The 17,463-nt window shown below is 48.6% G+C and overlaps 1 protein-coding gene and 1 long non-coding RNA gene across 2 annotated transcripts in view; one reads left to right on the forward strand and one right to left on the reverse strand.

Annotated features, from left to right (window-relative positions):
• Nucleotides 1-17,463, forward strand: part of LOC142563655 (uncharacterized) — a 67,845-nt gene that overhangs the window by 47,163 nt on the left and 3,219 nt on the right. Inside the window, exons 2-9 of the mRNA XM_075674240.1 lie at nucleotides 126-252; nucleotides 1,080-1,231; nucleotides 3,377-3,554; nucleotides 8,878-9,030; nucleotides 10,006-10,236; nucleotides 13,609-13,904; nucleotides 14,506-14,777; nucleotides 15,739-15,891. Of these exons, the coding sequence (XP_075530355.1) occupies nucleotides 126-252; nucleotides 1,080-1,231; nucleotides 3,377-3,554; nucleotides 8,878-9,030; nucleotides 10,006-10,236; nucleotides 13,609-13,904; nucleotides 14,506-14,777; nucleotides 15,739-15,891 (1,562 nt within the window). The remainder of the gene's footprint in view (nucleotides 1-125; nucleotides 253-1,079; nucleotides 1,232-3,376; nucleotides 3,555-8,877; nucleotides 9,031-10,005; nucleotides 10,237-13,608; nucleotides 13,905-14,505; nucleotides 14,778-15,738; nucleotides 15,892-17,463) is intronic.
• Nucleotides 9,920-17,246, reverse strand: LOC142563661 (uncharacterized). The gene is made up of 2 exons (XR_012824370.1): nucleotides 17,208-17,246; nucleotides 9,920-10,220 (listed from the first exon to the last, which is right to left on the reverse strand). It is a non-coding gene; the product is annotated as an uncharacterized LOC142563661 (long non-coding RNA).

The following is a 17,463-nucleotide window of genomic DNA, read 5'->3' on the forward strand; positions in this document are numbered from 1 at the left end:
AGCAGACGAAATGAACATGTCCACTAGGTGGACTCTTACAGAATGCCTCCCAAGAACAACACATATGGTCGAGTTGATATCGCCGAGGGAGTAAGTATATGACGATGGCAATGTCACGTATGCAGGACCCGGCAGTACCTGGAGTTAGAATGGAATACGGTGAAGAGCTTGCTCTGCGCCGACGTTCTGGGTACTTCCTCGGAGACCAAAGTGCTGGTGGCCGCGCTATCTTGGCTGGAGCACGACTATCAGGTGCGCATCAGGGAGTATAAGCGCCCCAGGATACTCGTACACTTAGTGATGCTGCGTATGATGACCTCAACGAGTACTGACAGATATTATCGAAGTTGCAGAAACTCAACCGCACTCTCCGAGCGTGTAAAAGGAACACTCCTAGCAAGCGTGAAAGATCGAAAACATAATATATTTTAATTTGATATTAAAGCTGGTTTCAAAATACTGGACCTGGCGTCATCGCCATTATCATGACGTCAGAACTCAATTTGCTAACGTCATGTATCGATAGGTGGGGCCCGAATCCAGGGCCCTAGGGCGGCGCTTTCTGAAATTAAAATGCGGATCTTAATGGCTATGCTGTTGCAGGTTGAAGGTGCCGGGCGCACTTTTGAGAGCCGACACACGTCATAGACCTCGGCTATTGGATACCATCTATAACACTATATATATTGACATTCCTAAAGCTTTATGATATATTTACTAGAGCTGAAGTGTTTTACGTTCATTCAACGCAACAAAATAAGTCAGAACTGTCGTGACAGTACTCACTTCAAATTGGCGATGGACAAGAGAATTCTGCGACCACACTGTAATTGCATTAGTAGAAGCAGCACTAAAGGCATAAGAACAGCACAGCAGAACATCATGCATCAACTCGCTGGCATGCCGGTCAGGGCTATCCAGAAAATCTTCTCAGATTGGCCCGGTCGCTTCCGTCGTACTCATATATAGTGGCGCACGGCTTCGTAGCCTCCAAAATCGCCTGGCGCCCGATCTCGGAGGCTGCGAGTGCGTTGTGTCGGGTTTCAATATGACCACCCCGAGCACGCGCCTTCACGCAGAACCGGCAGCAGTTCGAGGATTCGTTGCTGGCGTGCGTCCGGTTCGGACTGCTCCCGGAATCGGTGCTGATATCGTGCTTCGAGGCTCCTCCCGTGGGCCGCATGGCGCTGTCTGGTCGCCCGGTTCGCATGCAACTCATGGAGGCCGCCTTGTGAGTCGCCTCGCCCGCCTAGAATCGAAACGCCATGCGCAGTGTCTGAATTCAATAAGAGATTCAGTTCTATACCACGGCCGCGGAAGGCGCCACCTGCAACTTGTGGGCGGGAGGTGGGCGATGTGGGCATGTTCGTCAGACACATTGAATCGGGGACGAAGTGGTGTAGCGTAACACCAGGACAAGTGCACCAGAACCAACGACAATCACACAGCGCTTACACATATACACCAATGCGCTGTGGTTCTGTCAGTTCCTCTTGCATCCACGTCCTATATAGTGTTGCGCGCTGTAGACTTCATTCGAGTTCGCGGGCGGGAGCTCGCGGACTTTCTCGAACAGAGAACTATGCGTAACCAGTGCATTCTGCTAGTGCTAACCCAAGCGTCCGAAACATTGAGGATAGTATAGGAACTCGAGAAAACGATAAAAGCAGCCGAATGGCCATTGGAACGGAAATTAAAATCAGTGGCGATTTAGCGGTAAATGCGAGAGAAATGCGTTAGCATCACGTCGTACCTCTTTGAGGTCCTATATCCATGATTCAAACCACGTTCACAAAATTGCAAAGTGTTGTTCAGGAGCTCACTCGACACACGTCTTGCCTCTTCGGGAAGGGAAGTGCAATTGACACGTCAGAAAGAAAGCGAAAGACAGACCGTGAATCGGATGCGAAGAATGGAAATAAGAAGACCATGGGGATTTAAAAGAATGTGAAGAAATTAATCAGAAGGTAAAATCTGTACTATAACACGAAGGTTTGCCGTTTGAGACTCGATATGCTTGCCTGAGGACACAAACTTACCGGAGCATATATTTGCAACTAAATGAGGCGTGTGTATGCTCCAACAAAAATACGGAGACCACTCAGCAGATCCTCATGGAATGCGAAGGAATTCACCCAGTGAGACCCGTAGGTAACGTAACCTTCCAAAAGCGCTTTGATTTAAGAGGAAGCTTTAGCTCGGGCCCAACTTCAACCTGGCCTATTCAAACACATGTAAAACGCAAAAATGTTTTTCTGAGATAACCCCTGGACCGATTTTAATGAAGTTTGTTGCATTTGAGAGAGCAAGTTAAATTCTAGTGACTGTAGGAAGTGGGATTTCGATTTAGGTTCTGGATCTTGTTAAAAGAATTTTCAAAAATTCGGAAGTTCGAAAAGAAATAGAAGAATGAAGTTTACAAATTCATAACTCTACATCAAAAAACAGATATCGCGGTTCTGTAAACAGCATTCATTAGACCATTGAAAGCGGACAAATTTGATATGTCATTTTATATCTTACGTGAATTCGTTACGTTGTTTACAAAGGTTCTGAAAAAGCTGTATTTCCATATTACTGAATTTTTTTAGATTCACGTATAGCATATCAATTTTGTCCGCTTTAGATGTACTATTAGATGCAATTAAAAGAATTGTATTATCGTTTTTCGTTTTAGAGTTACAGAGTTGTAAACTTGATAGTTGCCTTTTTTGAAAATTTGCGATAATTGGGGGGCAGGCTCAAATTTTAATAAAAAATTAAGGACCTAAATAAAGAATTCGAAACCAACAGTCACTAGATTTTAAGTTTTTCTTTTAAAAGCAACAAACCTCGTCAAATTTGGTGCAGTGGTTGCCGAGAAAAACGAATTCTCCTTTTACATGTATAGGAGCACCCGAGCTAAAGCTTCCTCTTAAAATGGACGGAAACATCAACCGGTCAGCAGTCGAGATATAAGCAAGAGACGTTTAGAGTACTGGTGGAAAAAGAAGCAGGGAAGACGGGATCGGATACGACGGGATCCTTTACAGGTATAGGCAGGGGTACAAGGTAGACAGTGATGTTTTGAGGAAGAGGTGTGTACAAAAAATGCTAGAATGCAAAGCGTACGTGTAGCATGCCTGAGTAACTCGAGCAGGCTATGTCAGTATTTGTCTCCGCCCCGTTCCACAGGGGATGCCAATAAACTTTCACCACCTCCCCCCCCCCCCTTGTAGGGTTTCTACGTTATTGCCGTACACTTCTGCACTTCCCTTTGTAACCGGTATGCTGCGAACTGCAATACGTTTACGGACATGCTAATTGACCTCTGTTATGCAGACGTGGCTACGTGTTGAAAGGAACATGGTATGCAGTCATTGCTTTGGATGTGTAGCTCGCACTATGTGCGCATGCGTGGGAGACCGGACCTGGCAGTGGAGGCGCGCAAACGGACCTTCTCGGGAGCTGAACCTGCAGGCATGTCCGAAGTAGAGAGCTCCGGGGCGATGTCGTCGCCCTTGTCGGCCGTCTCCGCCGGTGTCGGCTCGCCTGGCGTCGGCGGGACACTACAGGCGAGCGTCCTCGTGCATGCTTTCTCTCGCACTACTGTTAAAGAGTGAAAAAGTTCGACGGATTCCGCGATTATGTCGGAATCGGTGATAGGCGAAGCTTTCGTTTATGTTTGCGCGTATGTTAAAGTAAATATAATGCAAACGTAACAGTAATGACGGAAGTGTTTGTAGAAGATGACGCAGATATTGAATGCAATTTTGGCACCCTTCTACGCGTAGCCGACTTCTTCAATTTTCCGTTGCTGACTTCACTTCTTGCCTCTTGTTTTGCTTGCATGTTCTGGCACACACACAGTGACGCATACACAGCTGCACTTACCCAGCGATCTAAGTTCTCTATTCGAGCATATATGCCAGTCGCGCACTGTCCGGCGGCCCAAGCTGTCTATTCAGGCACATATTCAATGACACATACCGTGTGACTCAGATTGTCTATTCGGGCCCACACCGAGCCGCGCACTGCTCAGCGTCCCATGTTGTCAACTTGGGCAGATAATCTGTGGCACATACCCACTGCTCCAAGTTGTCTATTTGCACAGATTGACGCAGATACCCAATGACCCATGTTGTTTGGGCAGACATTGTGGCACCTTCCCACTGACCCGGCAAGGCAGCACTTGCAAAGCGGGAGAAGAGGCAAAGAAAGTTTCGCTTAAAGAACCCTTTCAACCGTTGTGTTTACTGTAAACCGTATGCAGGAACAGTCAGTGTGCTTCTGTAGACATCTTGTCTCACTTAAACGCCAACTGCAACAAAAGTTTGGACCGCAGAGAAAGCCTAGTAGATGGTGCAGAATTGGAAGAACCTTCTTGCAAAATTTGACGCTTGAAAGACGAGCAGAAGCTTCACGAAAAGCTCGAAAGAATAGCCGCTTTTGATTCAGAAACTTTAAAAAAAGTTCACTGACGATTACGATACTCCCTAATGCTAAATTGGAGCGCAGCTCTGACGTGTTTTCATTTCGGGACATATTGAGGCAAAGAATTTCAGATAGACATGTCGCATAGTCGGCAATCGTCGAAAAAATCTTATCTGCAAAACAAGCGCGTTGGCTTTTATACATGACTCGTCGAAGGTTCCAGTGTAATCGCTGGTGCCGCTTGCCTTCCAGAAAGTACCGCACAATTCGCGTCGCGCGTACAATTATATTACAAAACAATCAGAAACGATGAGAATCGAAACAAGCGCGAACGATACCAAACCAATCAAGCCAAATAAGCGCGAGCGAGAGCTGACGCGAGCAGACGATAGTACGAAACGAGCGTTCCGGCTGTGACCAGATCCGAGTACGCATCGAGCGGTCGGGCGGGTCTGCATGAAACCAGTTTCACGCATGCACGTCACTCGACGGGCCGCTCTCATTGGTCTCCGCCATTCGAGGCTCGCGCCTTTCATCTGCCGCTCCGCGTTCGCTTTTTCATATTTCGCTGTTGTGCTCGTTCACTCGGTTACGCCGCCGCCGTCGCTGCTAGCAGGAACGAGCCATTATGAGCTGCGCTCTAAGAACGCCGCCATTACTGCCCGCCGGTATTGACGCATGACCTGGACCGCGCGACTCCTCGTCATGACCGTCGAGATAAGGTGGCTTAAAGCCCCTCCATACACGTTTCCGCCGACCAGAAAGCGGCGGTGGCGCGTAGATGCAGGGGCTTTAAGGTGGCTGTGCTGGGACTTATGTCATAGCGACAACCACCAGGCGCGCGCGTCGTCTCCTTAATGTGGTGATTAAAGGCTGCTAACGGGAACACTATGCAATTACCAGCCCTGTTGTTTCGCCAAGATTGATCTATAGTCGTATATGATACTCATTTATAACAAATTTAACCAAAGTGAAATTTCGTTGCAGTTTGAGATGGCGGACTTTAAGCTACAAAACCTGAAAGGGGTACCGGCACGAAGTTTGTATCTTGTTTTCATTGTTTTATTGGATAGCCGTCGACACAGTAATTAGCCTATGGGGCCCCATTTACTCGAGAGCGCAACAAATAACTCATATTGCCTTCTACGCGACTATTTCAATGCGCCCGTCAAGAGGAGCGCGGCTTCGGATATGAAAAAGGAGATGCATAACGTCATCGAAACATCGGGGGGGAGGAGGGCTTATACGGCAAGTGTCCACCTAGTGGACATGTCCATTTCGTCTACTGCTGAAGTTCTGATTGGCTGGGCTGGGGTGCACGTGAGAAGGAGACAGGCGCCACCAGCCAATCAGCACTTCAGCATCTAGAGGAAATGTGCATGTCCACTAGATCGATGTACAGGCTTACAGAATACCCACCCCTCTCCTCCTGTTGTGGCGGCGGCGCGTACGCACACACTATGAACATGCTGCGGAAAGCCAGGTCCATTCAGCACTCGACAAGACAATAAAGGGGAGCGTGTTCCCCTCTGTTTTCAAGAAAGTTTGGCAGATTTTGGCGACGTGCTGAGTCTGCTTTTTTCACGTCCGAAGCCACGCTGTGCTTGACACGCGTTTTGAATGGGTTGTTTGAAATATGCTGTAATTTTTTTGCCGTTCTCGAGTAAGTGAGGCTTTGTACCGTAATTACGGAGTCGACAGACCTAAAAATGAAAAAAAAAGGCAGCACAATCATTTCGTGTCAGTACTCATTTGAAAACTCAAAACGCGCCTCTTTGTTCCAACAGTGCCACAGGCGGGAGCTCGGCCGTCTTGGTTAGTGCAAATATTAAATATGAGGGAAGCCTGATTACGTAATTCCGCATGTCAACTATTGCACATATGTCAAGATAACCCTCAGATATATCTAGACACTTAAGGGGTGAGCAAAGCAGCAATAAATAAACAAATACTAGTCCGCACGAAGGACTCGCCAACGGTTTTCTGCTGTCGTTCGTTTCGTTGCATGTGCTGACGTAAACGAAAGTCTAAAGACCACAGATGCCAAGAAAAAAAGCTTTCTTTTTCTTCGCAGCGTCAAGCAGGCTGAAATGAAGTGGCGCAGCCTATGTGCGTCTATTTGACGAATGTAAATATATATTGAAACAATTTCATGTTACACGGCTATGCTAGAAGAAATTAGATTTTTTCCCCTGATGTTGTTGTCTCTAGACTTTTTCTCCCGACTGTATACCTACCGTTACGTGAAGAGAAGCTCCAGGCATACATGTACCTTCTTGCTATACCACTCTAACGTCCGCGTTCAAATTTCTTACAGAGGTAGCATTTTGCCGTGAGTTTTGTGTTACTAAACTTGCGGACATTGCTTACCCTCCCCCCACACGTCCTTCAAGTTCCGTCCACAATAAATCCGAAGTGGGTGTGTCGTCTGCGGTGATACCACTTAAAAATTTTCGATGGCACCGCAACGTCGCCGTTAGCGTAGCCTGTCACTGCTACGATAAAAACATGGTGTTCGCTGCAGCCGTGACAGATGGCGCCACAGTTCCATTGCACTGAAATCGACATGTTTTGAGTGGCGTCACCACGCAAAGGAAACGCACTTCAGATTTATTGCGGACGAAACTGTAATTCCCGAATACGCTGCATTAAGCTAAAACCACTACAAGATGGCACATCTATGCAGAATTTAAGCGGAAATGAGCCAGTGGTTCAACGGGGGAGTCCGATACAAACACAGTTCATACGACAACGTCTGCAGACACAATGCACGAGAGACCGTGCTTGTAAGGATTTAGTCCACTCTCGTTCGCTATTTCAAAAGTGTAGTATACACACAAACGAGCTGCAGGCCTATTGGCCTCGAGCTCCACCACTGGAAAAGCTGGCGCCACCGTCGGCGTGACGTACTAGGAGGGATCACGTGGACATAGCGGCCGCGTCGGCTGCTTCGGGAGCGCCGAAGCGAGCGGAAAACGAGTTGAATTCCCTCGTACGCTGCGGTCCTCATTTAGTGGCGAACTTTTCCCGCTTCGAGTGTCTGCTTTACAACGCTTGAAAGCGCTACAATAGGTAGTGACTGCCTTTGAAAGCGCGCAACATGGTAGGCTACTGCTCGGTGCCGCAGGGCCGGACGCACGTAACGGAGGCCGGTGTCAGCCTTATTCACACGTAGCCGCAGGACAAGAAGCTGCGTGAAGCTTGGCTCGCAAAACATAAAACCGGCAAACAGTCATCGGCTACAATTCGGGTATGCAGCAAGCACAGACGCGAGGAAGATTTCTGCTACGGCGCCCGGTCTGCGATGTTCTGAAAACGCGCACTGAGACGCTCGCCCGAGTCTGCTGCACGACTAATGTTATGCCGGTTTGGTTTATCAACTTGTCGATGCTATAGATACTGGCAAGTTCAGTGGAGTGGAAAGGCAGCGGTAAGAAGCACATTTAAAAAAAAGCACGGCATATGGTCATGTTTGTGTTATGAATTAATGCACTGGATTACAAAAAAGGAACAGCGGGAAATTGCACGCTGAGAACACCGATAAACATACAGTGCGACGCAACTCGAAAAATAATATTGAGAAGTCAAAGAATTTAGAAGAAAAAAAAAGATTGAACCGTCGCGACGGCACATCATAGTCCCTGTAGGCGTCGAAGTCTCTACAATGAAGTTATTTTTGAACAGCTCTGATAGCTCCCACGCAACAATGGTTGCTTGTATACTGTCAAATGCTCATATTCTGCGGCCTAAACTCATGGCACGGTGCGAGAACGCGCGCGCGGAGAAAGCGAAACAGTACGCGGACAAGCATGCAGGCGCGCAGTCGGTCGCTGCGAATCTGCGCGATCGCTGTATGGAGGCTTCTTTCTATTACGCTCCATTTGGTTATACAAACACTATAAGAACATATTTCACATAGTTTGCTCTCAGCGTTTACCTACCTTTCACGCAAGAAGCCGGTTCAGGAGACTCCATCGCGGCGACCGCGCGCTGTGGCGTTCACTGTACGTATTCGGTCAAGAGATACCGTCTGTAAACGATTGTGTGCTTTCAGTTTGCCCAAGATTATTATTTAGACAGTAAACAACTTCTCTCGTTTCGAAGGTACTTACAGAAATGTCCGGGAGAGCTCGCGCGTGGCGTTTTCAGTGAGCGCTGACAGCAAAACCTATGAGGAGCGCGCCGCGTGATCCCTCATACTACGCCAGCGAGGCGCTTCCGATAGATGGCGACTCCGTAACTCCTCGCCGCCAATAATCAAATGATGTATGTATTTAGCGCTTCTTTAACATCCAATAAAACTTGGCGCTGGGCTAGTTGGTGATGCATTCTTTTTCGAAAAATAAACCAGTTGTCAGTTGCGTTTCCTCCTTGTCGTGTCGTCTTTTCATCGTGTGTCCGTCCTTTTTAGCGCTACCATCAGTTTTAAAGAATCTTTAACATCCGTTGTTGGATACTCAGCAGGCGGGGACGTCCGAAGCGTTCCTTCCGCCTGTCAGCGGATGGCCCTACGAAGCCCGCTACCGCGACCACCAGGATCGGGTGGCCAAGGTGCAGGCACTGGTCAGGGGATTCCTGGCCAGGCAGAAGTACGCCAAGCTACACGCCCGACCGAAGGTATGCCGACGCTGGGATTTGCGGCACCTATCCATATGCGGTACACGGCATGTAACACATTAGAGGGCCCCTGTACGCATGGAAAGTTCCGGATTGATTTTCACCATTATATCTCGAGAGCGCTAAATTCAGTCAAATCCAAGTACACTGGCTTGATTATTTTCAAGGCAGTGCTGACGTGACGTTTTCGGCACTATTAAAGCTCAAAAGCGAAATGCAAACTTGCTCACAAACTTTAAGTGCATGGATGTTCTTATTTGTTTGTCTTCGTCTTTTCCCTCGTTTTTACTTGCATTCTGTGGCGCCCTAAAGTATCGCAACTGAAAAGTTCATTAAAGCATTTAAACGTTTTTAGCGCAATTACTGTTGAAAATTTGCACTTAGCGATGTAGCTGAAAAAACGAACGGGTCTAGATATGACATTTTGTAAAAGTATTTCTCAAAATAAAAAAAATGATATATTTGAATTGGACTAACATGAATTCCTTTAGCGGCAGTATTCGTTGCTTGCCGCTCGATAAATTTGTACCGACACTTAGACGTGTAATCATGTTGTGATTATCCTTATTTGCACTTTTCATTTCTTTATCTGTGTATTAAAACCTTTTCATTTTATTCTTCTTGTATCACCACTCACGCTCCTGCAGATAGCCCTGTGTTGGCTGCAGTACATGTCAAAATAAATAAATATATAAAATAAATAACTAAATATAAAAATATTAGATATATTTAAATCAAAATATAGATATTCGCATATGTGTACTGCTTAGAGGAACATCCGTGGGTGCACCTTTGGTTCACCGCTAACGTACATTTGGGACTTGGCTGTTCATTATCGTAAAAAATGAAGAAATAACATGCAAGGAGGTAAAGAAAACCGAAACGCATGCACTGTAGCAACTAATCTATTTGTCCAACCGACGCGGGTCCGGCGAACGCGTGCTCATCACGGGCCCTCCGTGTCCGCGGCGGCAGCCACCGGCGTTGCTGCAGGAGCCGGAAGAGACGCCCGTCTCGCTGGCAGCCATGGAGGAGGCGTGGAGCTTGCCGAGGTCGCTGCAGGCGCTGCCCAGGCTGCCCGAGCCGGGACCCAGGCGACCCGAGGCGTTGCTGCTTGTCTGCGGAGGGCTGGGTCCCCAAAAGCGCCTGGAGTTCAGCTGCGCCGTACTCGGCTACGCAGCGGGACAAATCTGGCGGTGCGAGAAGGTGAGCGCTTGGCAACCTTGGTCCTTTCTGTTTTCCAGCTGTTTAGCGTTTATTTCTACGTTTTTCTTTTCAACTTTTAAGTTTTTTTGGCCTGGGGTGCTATCCGGACATCGACAAGTTCCACCACATTGCCCACTTCGCCGTCTTTTTGTCATCTCGTATGAGTTGAGAAGGCTGCTACGGCTTCTCTTATTGGTTCAAAATGCCGCCATTATTGAATATGACAGTATGGTGGGATTTGACATTACGGCGGAATTCAACAATGTCCATAATAGCACCTCTTATCCCAGTCTACGACCGCTGATCTCCCGCTTCAAAGACAACGGGCACAGGCTTCTTCGTCAGAAAGGAAAGAACTAAGAGGATGCAAAGAAGAGTCAGCCTAGCGCATGATCATGTAGCGGTAATAAAATGAACAGTTGGAAGTCTAGCGCCACCCTGTCTCTAGCTTCTTGATTTTTTTCCCTTCACTCCGAGTTTTCTTCCACTGCCGCGCTCAGTGCACACTATTCCGAAAAGACAACGCGTGTGACAGCAACATGCAACAGCCGCACTCGCAGGTTGCTACGAAGACGACAAATGAACATGTTGCCATAAAAGACCAATGTTACCGTAACCACATAGGGGAGAAAATAATGCACATAATGCTATCAAAACAGACGCACAAGTGCGTGTCTCTTAAAGCCTACCGGGAATCAAGCACACAGGGCTGAGTCCGCCGGGCGCGGGGTCCCGTGTTGGGCTGACTTCTTCGAGATAGAAAAGGTGAAGGCTTCACGGCTTGCGAATGCTGGTTGCTTTACGTAGCGTTCCCCCCAATTTCTTTCTTTCTCTATGAACAGGACGAAAAGCTGGGCAAGTCGGTATGAGTGCCCCTCACCGTGCATTTGGGCATCGTGGTGATCATCGTGCCTGCGAAGTATCCACCGATTTACGCCCCCGAAACAGCCAGAAAATCAAACGCCAGCGCACCTTTCTCGAGTTTGACGTCAGTTCGTGGGCGGAGGCCCTATTCTAGAAACTCATGGCATTCTCGACGCCCCGGAAGGTCTTAGTGTGCCGGTTCATCCAATCACCGTCGCCCCAAGGCGCCCTGGTGCGATTTGTCGAGAATGCCATCAAATTCCGCCATGTTGTCGAATTCGCCACCATTGTCAGCTCTGACTGGCTCACACGGAGGCAGGGTGGCGTAATTTGACAGCGTATAGAACTGCACTTTGGGCACACGAGATGTCACACGCCTGTCGCTTTCACGTCACGCGCACTTTGCGCCTGCGCCGCATAAACACGAAGCACACAGTAAACATTTTTAGCACCCTTGAGGGTGCTAAAAAGGCGTTTTTCAACCTACCGCGCGCTCTGATGTAATCATGTGTTGGGCCGACTCGTTCGGTTTCAATCGTTCTGCACAATGTTCCGTCCTAGTCCTTTCCTTATTCCGTGTATTACTGCGTCGAATATATATAGTCAGGCTGAAAAAGTCCGAAGTCGATCAAAGCATTTTAGCCAAAACACAAAATTTCGCTCCCGCGCGGGAGCCTTGACTTTAACGCGATAGTGTCGCAGAAGATCCGGCGTCGGCGTCCCACGTCTAGCATCAACTGTCTCGCGAGCGAAAATTAATTCTGAACCACGTAGGCCCTGAACTGAACTAACTGAATTTCTCAACATAAAATGCATCACAAGAATCGCAAAGTACGACGTAAAGTAATCGTAAGTACGACAACCTACAGACATGATAGCGTCAGATTGTAATTTGAATATGCGAGAAAACATAATTATGTTATGCGTAAACTCAAATACAAGCGTTTATACCATTCATGAGCGGTGCGCCCGGTTCCTTGTAACACTATCCAGATGGCGCTCGCCTCCGCGCGTTCACGCAAGAGGCCGCGTTTCTACCAGGAAGCTCGTCTTCGTGCATAGCGCTTGCTACCAGCGTTTCCCGGTAAACATTATGGTTACATAAGCTGCAGTTTCCGGGAAGCGTGAGAAGCAGTCAGGGATATTTGAATGCTATCGCGATCCACTCTTCAATGTGAAACTTGAGCGTCCTCCAAATAATCGATAGCACAATAAATACTGAATCGGAGCATAGTTTCCACGTGCGGAGGTTTCGCGTGCCAGAACACGTAAGAGAAAAACGGATAAAAAAAGAGGATCAGACTTCGCACTGAGTGGTGTACGTTGTCTGATTCTAATAGCACGTAAAATGTTTATTTCATGCTCTCCAGATTAAACTAAGGCGAATGAGTACGTGGAATTATCTTGAGGAGCGCTCTTGTGCACCCTTTTAGCTTTCCCTTCATTGCTACAGAAAGTTGTCAGCGAGTATATCGCATAGAATATGGTGTGTGACCAAAACTTCTGATGGCAAAATAAAATGGGACAGACCAGTGAATCTTTCCTAACTCATTATTTAAATACCGCTTTCATAATGTGACATGTGCCGCTGTCTCGTTGACTTCGTAAAAGCGTCAGGAGTCAGATCATAAACTAATACATATTTATATCTACAGAAACAACAAAAGTACAGCAGCGAGAGATAGGATTAACGAACGTTATTGTGCAGTAACGAGACGCGGGGCACGTTTGAAGTAGCAAAGTAACGTCGGACGGACAGGGACAGACTTCCATAGCGACTACGTAGGGGGCAAAGAAAATGAAGCCGGCAAAGACATGAAGCACTAGACTAAATAAAAAGAGTGCAGCTGCTAAAGAAAGCGAATTCCAAACAGCGTAACTCATATACTATATCCACACTCCTACACCGGGCAGGAACGAGAGGAGCAGCGCCTGCGCTTATTTACACTAAGAACAAAATATTGCAAACTCCTCTTGTGGGAGTAACTGTCTTATCCATATTGAACTCCAATCTCGAGAGTCGACGGGCCACATAAGGAGTACAGTCCACAAGCAGAGTAGACTTCATGCATAGGGGAGTATGTGCTAGCTTAGAAAGGGGAGTTAAATATTGAATTTGCGAGGAGGGGTGTGCAATAAAACTGGACTTCTCGCGCTCTTAACTCCCTCCAGAGCAGCAGATAGTTCCAGCCAGCCATGGAATATGAGCAATCTGGAAACAATTAAGGAATAAAAATGTAAGGAAACAGCAGAGTGATGGCTCGTCATTGTGTTCGCGGGAGCCAATGTTCTCGCGATTGTTGGAGATCACTAATTAATCTTGCGCAGAGCTATTCTGGAGTACTACGCTTTCACATTCCGCCATGCTGTTGTTTTGAGCGTATTATAGAGAGGCCGTGGCAACCCTTCCAGTCAATGGCATCTTGTGGGATGGCGAACTTGACAGTGTGGTAGTAGCACCCGTAGAGACCGCTGCTGATGACGATCCTATACCTGTGCGCGCTGCAGCTTCCGCAGCCTCGTCACCAGCACGCGGCGACCTGTCTGGGCGACTCCCTGTACGTGCTGGGAGGCTTGGACACTCGCAACAGCCGGCGCGGGATGCGACTGGCCACCAGCGCCTGCTTCCGCTACCGCTTCCAGACAGGGGAGCGACGTCAGGGGAACAAGGGACCCGGTCAGGTCGTCCAGCCGGCGGGCCAGTGGGAGCGGCTTCCCGACATGCGCCACGCGCGCATCAACCACGCCGCGGTGGCCCTCAAAGGGCGCGTGTACGCCGTCGCCGGGCAGGACGAGTTCGACGTGTGCGCGCGTTTCTCCTCGTATATATAATACTAAAGCGGCAAGCTATGGGAAGCTATATGGTCGTATCTTCGGCATTGGCGCGTCCATATCGCGTCGCGCGACAATATACCGTAGTCATCGGCCATCTCAGGAGCTGGTTTTCTTGCTCAGTGATCAGGAGGAAGACCATGCAGAGACCGAGGACTGAAGATAGCGGGTTTCGGCCTAGTCAGTGAACAAGTGGAGTGCATTTCAGACGTCTTTGCTGGTCGCCGCGCACCATTGAAAAAAAGGCAGAAAGGACGCGCCGACGAACGCCGAAGTTACTCCGGAAGCGTATTTCATGTAACTGAATTATGGAAGAAAATTGGGCTGATTGCTGGCGTATTCCTGAATTGAGGCAATTAACTAGCACTACAAAGACGCAAGGCAAGAACGAGAAGGACACATCTAAACACGACGCTATAGACTTGAACCTTAAGTTGAAGTCTAGCGTCGTGCTCTGCGTACTTCTCGTTCAAGGCTTGGGTCATTTTAGCGCTGGTTAGATAGTTATCAATTCACGTGGCTGCCGCCTCGGCTGAAGCCACAGTTACGGCCACACAGCTCTGGTGGGCGCAGCTTCCTGAGCTCGGTGGAGTGGTACGAGCCCGGCGCGTCGTCGTGGTGCGAGCTGCCGTGGCCGTTGCCGTGCCGGCTGTCGGCCTGCGGGGTGGCCGCCTTCCGCGGCGCCCTGCACGTGGCCGGGGGTCTGGTGCAGGCGCCCCGCCACCCGGACTGCCTGTACGTCGTCTCGTCGCTGCTGCGCTGGGACGCCGCCGCCGGCCGCTGGCAGAGGGCAGGGCCGAGCCTGCCCTCCGGCAGGGGATCCCTGGCACTCGTCGAACACGACGGTACGTATAAATTGCATGGCCGAGCCGGTCCGGTTGAGAAGGCACAAGCAGAGCAGCCTGTCGTTGGGAAGTTGGCTAATACCCTTTCTTCAAAATTGGGGACAGTGCGATGCCTTTAAATGACATGTGCACTTTCCCAATAAAGTTTTTTCTTTAATATGACCAATTAATTATACACATTTAAGGAGCGTAATATTTACTTTCCAAATCCTCCTAACCAAGTTTCCTCTCAGCTGGCGCGGCGCCGATAGCAATGCCCTGCATGGCTGTTGCTCCTTTCTTTTCCTTTCTGCGATGCCCTCCACCACTGACGCCTGACAAAGTTATCAGAGAGCAACAGGACGAGCGGGACGCGTTTGCCACTTCCGCTTTCTTGTTTGCTAGAAGACAGGGTGTGCATGCGTGTGCTGGTTATGGCTTATAGTATCCATGGTCTGACCCGAAAGTCCATGACATCAAGGGCGGGACATAATAGAGGTGGCTCTGAAAGTCGCAGGAGAGAGTGTGCGAGATTTTATGCGAGATTGTGGGCTCTCTGCTGCATGCAGTGGAATAATATTGGAATACCGTTCTGAAAAATTGTTGCAGTGCCCCTTAGGGACTGAACGCCGAGAAATCTGTGCTGCCCGCGTTATGTTTCGTTGTTGGTGGTTTACGCCTTCCCATAGCGCGCACTGGCGCGGCGTGGCAATCGGCTGTGCTGTACTCGCGCTAGTAGAGGGATCGAACCAGCGGCGGTTATCGCTAAATCTTTGAAAACTGTTAGAGTGAAAATGCAGGTCATTGTATGTCTGCTCCTGGGTTTATGAATTGGCAGAGAAATAGTTGAGCTTTTTCTTAGTAACGGTATATAGTAAATGCTTTTAGACAGATGTACACATGAAGGAAGTGATGTGATTTTTTTTACATATTTTGAAAACAGAACTCTACCTTCTAGTCAAACCTAATGGACCTTTCTCAGGTTCGCTGTACGCTATAGGAGGGCTCGCCAGGACAGAGACCGGCCACCTCCGTGTACTCAGCGACGTCATCGCGTACAACGAGAAGGATGGACTTTGGCGCAAATGTCCATCCCTGCCAGAGCCACTCCATGCTTGTCAGGCTTTCTCTCTGGGTGAGTGGACGACATAACCTAAAGAGTGAGAACCGTACGTATTCTGTCTTTCGTGAAAATGTTAGCCCGACTGCTGCTGACTGGAACTGGCTGGGCGACAGATGCGGCCGACAACCGGTGAAAATTTTAATTGCTATACCCGCAAAATATATGCCAACGCTTGAAATATGGCGAACAGCACCGACCACGGGGCAAGAGATAAGACAACCGCCAAACAAGACTATAGAATTTCGGAATGTTAATTTATCAAGACAATCACTGTCATGACAGTGTGCGCACGTAGTCGGTGCGCAATGTAAATTGTTCCGTGTGGAATAAATACTTTGCATCAGTTGTACGTTCGAGAACCCTTGCAATTACACTTGAAACCGACAGGAGAGATTTAAACTGGTTTGTTCCAGGTGAACACAGCTCAGAGAGTGCCGACAACGCACTGGCTTATACGCGGAGTAAGACAAGCATAAATGTACGTGTTTACTCTTGATTACCGCAGCTTTGGCATAGCTTTATCGCGGTCAAAAGGCATATAAGTATTATGTAAAACTTTGATCTTGGCAAATCTTGCCACGATTACAACATCACGGCAACGAAAAGTTTGCACGGTTTCCAGCTTTGCCCCGGCCACACGTTCGCAAGGCTCCAGCTTTGCCACGACGAAACATTGCAAGGCTTCAGCTTTAGCCACATTCAAATTTTGCGGCAGGTAAACGTTTACACGGTTGAAATGTTTAAAAGTTAAGGTTAAAACTTTGCAACAGTCTAACTTTGCCCCGTTCGAGTTCTACAACGCGTAACGAGACCCCGCACGGGAAAACAGCGCACGCAGCAATGAAATCTACTCTAAACGCGCGGTAACATTCGGGCGACATTGAACTGCTCAAATACCGTATTTACTTGTGTAAGACTTGCACCTCCACTTCGGAGTTGGGGTGTGGCCCTTAAATTTAAAAGTAATGTTTTACCGTCACGCGCATATCTTCATGCAAATTAATTTCCGCAGTTCGGTATATACTGGAAGGCACTAGTTGTCCTGCCGACAATGGCAGTACCATCACCAATCCCGCGCTCAGAACCAAACCGCAACTTTGCATGGTCGCAGACTCCATAGAGGCGGCGCCATGGTTAGGCCTAGCCAGCTAAGTGCGACGGACGGATTGTGAGTTCACCCTCAAAATGTTTCCACCCGTGGACTACATCGGCGATCGGGCGCGAGGTCACGTACGCGCGCTGGGCTGACGGCCAGGTGCGCGTGAGGCAGGTCTGCGGGCGGTCAGGCCGGCACTACCGCGAACGCCTACCAAGTTGTGTGCGCTTACCGTACGGAACGACGTAAGCTCCCGTGTAGGCATAAAACCAATAACACTCCAAACTTACTTAGCGCAGCACAGCCTAATCCGACAGCCGCGAGAATCAAATCGCGTATGCGGTATCTGCGCTTCACGGCGACCCGCAGCGTACGTCGCAGGCTGCACGATGGGTGAACGCGAAGCCCGCATGCACACCAAACAAAAATAGACCGGAATGGGAGCAAATCGCTTGTACACCCGCGGCTATCACTAAAGTTCAAGTATA

This window comes from Dermacentor variabilis, chromosome 11 (assembly GCF_050947875.1).
Source record: "Dermacentor variabilis isolate Ectoservices chromosome 11, ASM5094787v1, whole genome shotgun sequence".
NCBI lineage: Eukaryota > Metazoa > Arthropoda > Arachnida > Ixodida > Ixodidae > Dermacentor > Dermacentor variabilis.